The 6,838-nt window shown below is 38.5% G+C and overlaps 1 protein-coding gene across 3 annotated transcripts in view; it reads left to right on the top strand.

Annotated features, from left to right (window-relative positions):
• The first annotated feature begins 451 nt into the window (after positions 1-451).
• abhd18 (abhydrolase domain containing 18) overlaps positions 452-6,838 on the top strand; it is a 21,232-nt gene continuing 14,845 nt past the window's right edge. For 2 of the 3 annotated variants that reach the window (XM_088431945.1, XM_088431943.1), the window contains exons 1-2: positions 452-554; positions 6,283-6,391. In XM_088431945.1, coding sequence (XP_088288071.1) covers positions 6,300-6,391 — 92 coding nt within the window. In that variant the 5' untranslated portion in view covers positions 452-554; positions 6,283-6,299. Of the gene's footprint in view, positions 555-1,924; positions 2,021-6,282; positions 6,392-6,838 lie in introns of all 3 variants that reach the window. The other variant, XM_088431944.1, reaches the window with a different exon arrangement.

The following is a 6,838-nucleotide window of genomic DNA, read 5'->3' as shown; positions in this document are numbered from 1 at the left end:
CTGCTAACTCACTGTACAGTGTATAAGGTTTAATTATTTAAGATTGAAGTAAAAGTGTGTACTGCAGTAATATGTGTCTCAAATAATATATATAGCATGGGGACTTATCACATTAAAATAAACAAAAATTAAAGATTTTTTTTAATGTAAATTTACTTTGCCAGTTTTACTTTTCCCAAGGGGGGGGGGGGGGGGGGGGGATTCCGGTCCCCATTAATCATTATCCATTATCCCCGTTTTTGACACCCTTCAACTGTCTAAAATTTGTACCCCGCCTACTGCCCCAAAACAGCCGGAATAGGCTCCTGCACAGCCTCAACTCCTTTGTGGGAAGACTCCGCTAAGAATCTGCGTGCTTGAATGGCTAGCCAATCAGCATTGTGCCACATCCAATGTGGCGATTACTTTGACGTACGATTGAGCGCATATATCATATCTATTATTGTATGATGTGCGTGAGTATGACGTTCTATCGGGCATCTAAGGTTACTAGTTTGACAATCCGTCCGTCAAATAAATTCATAGCAGACAGCAACGTTTATACACAGACTGAGGTAATGTCTATTTTTTTTCGATCAGCTTTTAGTCTGTATGTTTACTTAACACATGGCTCACCCTACCCAACTGTAGGGCGAATTAAAACCTTCCAGAATGAACGAGCATGCTAAACTACTGGTGGTAGCTGAAATGAAACTTTAGACAACCAACATACTGTATTTTCTCTCGGCGTGAACATTACAAATTGCGAACCAGGCAGTTTTATCAGGAACCATAGTGACTCACGCTTGATTCATCAAATGGTCAACGGACATGCTTTCATTCGGACCAAGTCCTGGACTTGTAGTGTTGCCTGCGTGTCGAAGCATTTGCCTAACATTTTCTAGATACATTCCAGAACGCTTGTATTCTTTTTTCCCCCTGATTTTTCTGATTGAGTTCTGTGAAAACACAGTGCATATTGCCTTTGCGCAATTATTTGCGTAGTTACGGTAGTAGCGCTAAATACGAATTCAGATTAAAGGTCAACGCACATTGAAGCTATTTCAAATGACCTTGACTTGTGTGTGACGATGTTAAATTTGTCTACTTCCTCATGTCAGAGTTATCAGTAAAAAGAGACAGGAGAAAATGCAAAGAACTTGAGTCAAACCATCTTTTGCAAAAGAGGGGGGCGCCAAGGTGTTCTCGGGCTCTCCTCTTTTTATTATTACAAAGATTGTAAAAAAAAAAAATGTTTCACAGTCATACCATACAAGAAATTACATACAAGAAATTATTATGTGTGGGTGCTCGCGCGCGCGTATGTGTGTGGGTGCAAGCGATGTGTTTATGATTACAAATCTACATATGTACAATTATTCCACTAGTTACCTCCTGTTTGTAAGAAAAAATACACCCTTCATCATAATCTATTATGGCGATAATCATAAGATTAAATAATATAAATGTTCACCATCAATTTTCACCATTTTTCAGTAAGGTCATGTTTTTATCATTTTACTCTCCTATTAGGGTCATGTATTCTGTATCCAACATAGATCCAGTGACTCATGGTTAAATAGATCCTGTAAATTATAACATAAAATATCAATAATATAACAAGAATAGGGGTTGCAATTGTCAGTCACACATTCATCAAATAATAACCAAATTGAAGGGGTCTCAACTTTTTCTGAACAAAATCATTTTTGTATGAGCTTATGAGCTCTCATATTTTTATTGTCTGGATCAGAGGTCCCCAACTGCCATTCCGCGGCCCGATACCGGTCCGTTGATCAACTGGTACTGTGCCGTACCCAAAATAATGATGTTTTGAATTAATTTCTCCTTTAACAGTTCATTCACTTGTACTTTTTGTACTTTTTTTGGCTTTATCTTTGTTTTTGCCACCAACTCTGGCTGCTGTCGATATGATATTTTGTAGTGAGGAAGGAGGATGTGGCTTCAATTGAGAGCAGTCCCTCTCCGTGACGCACACATTGTTCTGTCTCTGTGAAGTCTAGCCCATGAGCCCATATCTGTAAGTTGTACTTTCTTTGTAAGAATTTTGTACTGCATTGTATATGCAATAGGTATCAGCAGATTACTTGCAAACATTAATATTAGCATTTGTGTAAAGACCATCTATAGGCCCCAGTCTTAACAGTACTTTTAGTACCCTTACCCATGTGAATAATAATGGAAAATAATTAAAAACTACCCTGTACCTATAATCTCCAGATTGAATCATATGGTGCTATGGTGGGTGTGTTTACAGACATGTTCTGGCACCGATTGATAACAAATTGAATCTAGGTATGATCATGCACTTCTGCAATCATTGAAACATATGTATACCAAGTTTTTATCTGGTAAATAAGATGTGAAAATATCATAGATGATATCACTTCCATCTTCTTCCTCGCTTGGCAGAACCCATGAACACCAAGCAGAACAATATCATAATATTGCCCTTGGCATGGAGTCGATGCGATTTTGTTTTTTTGTTTGTTTTTTTATAAATGCCTGATTTTTTTTTTACTAGCCAAGATACATTCATCTTTCTATGTTTTGAGAGAGAGAGAAGTTACTAGCACCTCACTTACCTACAGTATCTCTTTATATGTGTCAATCAATATAATAATTACATTCATTCATTGAATAATGAACTGTCTGTGGTCATATTTTGATCACTTTAGGCTCATATTTACCTTTAGGACCAGATGTCTACTTGTCTATCAATGTGACATGCAATATCTTGTTTTTTGTTTTTGTCAATGCATCTTTGCTGGAACAGCTGCTACATTTAGTGTTATAGCCTCAAACTAAGCCTCAATTTGCTGGACACTGAATCTTAATCTTATTCTGCATGCACTTGAATCTCACAAAGATATCTGAGTCTCTGCTGCTTGTACAGCTACAGACTATGCCCAATATTTTTCTTTACTCCCGTTCCAACATTATTATCCATTCAGTTTTGACAATTCACTTTTTCTTCCAACCTCCTTCTGACCTGTTTCTTTTCTGAGAACAATTCTCTTGCCCAGTATCTTTCTTTGCCACAATTCCAACATTCTTGTGCATTCAACTATGACTTTCATCTCCTTCTTACAACCTAATTTTGCTCTACCACAACTCCTGTTTCCAACATAAGACACTTCCTCTTCTTTATCACACCAGACTGTCTCTTTTCTTCCCCACATTCTTTTACTTTTCTTTTTCTGCTCCACACTCTGTGGAATTGGCAACATAACTAAACTCTGAGTGACAAGGTTCAGATATCATTTCGTGATCTGCTCTTTCATTTATGGTGTAATTCCATATAGCAGTATTTTTCAGCTGCTGTTGATATGCTCCATCTGTTTATCCACCATCTATTATACCACTATTTGTTTTAAAATCTTCCACAAACCATGCTATATCAAACCATTAATGTACTGTATGAACTGGTTCATTCCCTGTTTTGCACCTATTTAACTATAGCGTATAATATTAAACATGCATATAGGTAGGTATATTGGACAAGTAATTGTCCTTTGGTGTGATTGGGCACATGAATGGTTGTTTGTCACTGTGTGCCCTGCGGTTGGCTGGCAACCAGTCCAGGGGCACCCACTGCCTAGACTGCTGCGATAGGCACCAGCAAGCCATTGACCCTAGTGAGGATAAGCAGCTACAGATAATGGATGGATGGTATAATACTAATACTGTAATCAATCTATTAAACAGTTATATATGGTTGCCTACATGTTTTATTCTTATTTTTTTATAAGGTGCCAAGTTTCCCTCCACTTTTATGCACTTGTCTTTTGAACAGGGTCTGTAAACAAGAATTGTTTTACCCTCTTTGCCTCCTTCACTTAATATGCAGGATTTGCCTCATCGATCATGGAATACAAATCCCCATCCGTTATCTTGCAATTTGTGTTCCAGCAACTAAGCTTCTTTTTTCCCGCGCCCCTGCTTTGTTCCATTATCCTCATTTCTCACAAGCTGCCTTTGTTTGGTGTCTACTTGACTTTTTTTTTTTCTTTTTCGCTTCCACAGTAATGGCTTCGGCTATTTCTTTATCTATGTTTTTCTCTTTCATTGATTTCACTGTTTGTTTTAATTTTTCTTCGGTTTCTTTCTTACCAATTCAGTCTTTGACTTCATCAATTTCTTTGTCGATTTCCCATTAAAATCATATTTCTTTTTCCAAAGGGGCGTACACTTAACATAGCGTTCTCTTGCTTTTGTTTCATATACTTTTCAACATTTTATTTCCAGTGATCTCATCATCAAGCCTGATTCTTAGTAACGCAGCAACAATTTCCCATTTCAAATATATCTGACTATGAACAACAGCAACTACAGCAAAAGCAACAACAATGATACACGCATCAAACAGTGTAAAAATCTCAACAGAGCAATCTTAACCTAGTCACTGGCTTTAGTTGTTTTAGTGTCACCATAACTTCCAAAAAATGGAAACTTTTCACTTACTTAAAACAGACAACCTTGTGTTACGATGACATCTTTAATTCAGTGAGGTGACTCGTTGCATACACACATTATCCTTTTAACCCTTTCATCACAGCCTGCTAACATACCACAACAGTTATGCTGAAATACAATTTGGCTATTAAGGTGCACAGGACTGGAACCTTTTCTTGTCTTAACCATCTACAACATCTAGAGCTTCTTATTCTATATATCACTTATTAAGATGCACCGGACTGGAACCTTTTCGTGTTCTAACTTTTTAGAACTTTTTTTATTCTAGGTATCACTAGTGCAAACATCTTGCTCCGCTTTTTATTTTGTTTTTTTGGGGCAGGAATTTCAACCTCCTTTTTGCATATTAAAACGCACAGGACTGGAACTTATTCTTGTCTTGACCTTGTACAACATCTAGATCTTCTTATTCTAGGTTTCACTTATTAAGACACAACGGACTGGAACCTTTTTTTGTCTTAACCTTTAGAACTTCTACAGTTTCTTATTCTGTGTATCACTAGAATACGCCTCTTGCTCCGCTTTGTTGTTGTTGTTGTTGTTCTTTGGGACTCTAGCTACACATTTAACCTTCCTTCACTTACTGAGATGTACAGGACAGCATCATTTTCTTGTCTTAACCTTCTAGAACTTCTATATTTCCTTATTCTACGTATCACTTTTTTTAGAAGGGGGACTAGAGGGTGTGTTCCAACTATAGAGGGGTCATGCCCGTCAGCCTCCCCTGTGAGGTCTATTTAGGGGTGCTGGAGAGGAGCATCCGTAAGGAAGTCAAACCTTTGATTCAGGAGGAACAGTGGTATTTTCATCTCGGCCATAGAACAATTGACCAGCTGTGCAAGGGAGTTTGTCCAACCAGTCAACACATGTGTTTTGTGGACTTGGAAAAGGCATTCAACTATGTCCCACGTAGAGTTCTGTGGGGGGTACTTTGGGAATACGGGGTACCGAAACCCCTGACGTGTGCTATTTGGTCCCTGTACCACAGTTGTCAGAGTTTGGTCCACATTTCAGGCAGTAAGTCTAATTTGTTTCCAGAGAAAGTTTGACTTTGACAGCACCTCCAAATCTGAGACCATCTTCCTCAGTAGGAAAAAGGGTGGAGTGCTCTTTCCTGGTTGGGAATGAGGTCCTGCCACAAGTGCAGGAGTTTAAATATTTTTGCATCTTGTTCACCAGTGAGAGCAAGATGCAACTGCAGATTGACAGGCGGATCATGGCAGTGGCTGCTGTGATGCGTACGACATCCTGGAGAGATTTTGTTTCTCAGCTGGCCTGGGAACGCCTGGGGATCCTCCTGAGGGAGCTGGACAAATTGGCCCGGAAGAAGGAAGTCTAGGCTTCCCTGCTCAGGCTACTGCCCGACTCCGGATAGAGCGGTAGACAATGGATGGATGAAATAAGTAAAAAGTAAAGTAAAAAATCTTAAAAAGTATCCATCCCAAGGGGTGGCCATTTTATCACTGACTGGTGACTGAAAGTTATCTTGCATCGGTACAGGGTTCACGTAATGGCCAATCACGTCTCAGCTTTCGAATGTCACAGACCAAACTCAGAAAACTGGTGTGCCATGACTGGTCATTATCTGAGCCCTAAGCAACTGACATTTTAGCTAGTGACAAAATGGCTGTCCTCTTATTTAGAATAGTGGGATCATATATAGAACTTATGGTGAAGTTTTTTTGTTGTTGTTTTGCTTCGACTTTAAAAGTTGGCTCTACTTACGTTGGTTGTGTGGTGCCTCGTTAAAATACACAAACACTGATCTTTATGATTTCATTTCCAATGATGTCTTTCACTGTACAGATGCCTGGTGCTGGTTCATGGGTGTGAGTCGACTGGATGTATTTTACAGAAGGCTACTCCTCAGCAAACTCTTCATTGGGGGTTGGGGAAAGCCTGAAGACCTCAAAAGGTAGTGAAAAAATTCTTGCAAGTGTTCTTTGGTTGCATGCCATTGATCACCATTGTTAATCCCTACACACACACACTCCTATTTTTACCATTTCAATTCTCAAGCAATTTTTGTCGGTGAACAATTGTCATATATAGCCTTATTTCTAATGTAGGGGTGGAGCTGCACGGCGAATGAATAATTAACTTTCATTCAATATTGACTTAATATTAACTTTCAAAAATCCTCGCAAAATGTTCTCAGATTTTTGTAGACCTCATTATAAGCATTTTTTTAAATCTTCATGTCCAATGAAATAAAACGTTTGCAAACATTTGTTTTTACATTGGAAAACAATAATAAGACCCAATGATTGCCATTATTGATATGTGAGAGCCCCACTTAAGGTGTTCCTTAAACTTCTGATTTGTTTGCATTTTGAAACAACTACTTGGAACACAGGTTTGT

Source organism: Hippichthys cyanospilos, chromosome 13 (genome assembly GCF_059441005.1).
Source record: "Hippichthys cyanospilos isolate Australia breed blue-spotted pipefish chromosome 13, RoL_Hcya_1.0, whole genome shotgun sequence".
NCBI classification, from domain to species: domain Eukaryota; kingdom Metazoa; phylum Chordata; class Actinopteri; order Syngnathiformes; family Syngnathidae; genus Hippichthys; species Hippichthys cyanospilos.
The sequence above is the reverse complement of the archived record's forward strand: the minus strand, read 5'-3'. Positions and strand labels throughout refer to the sequence as shown.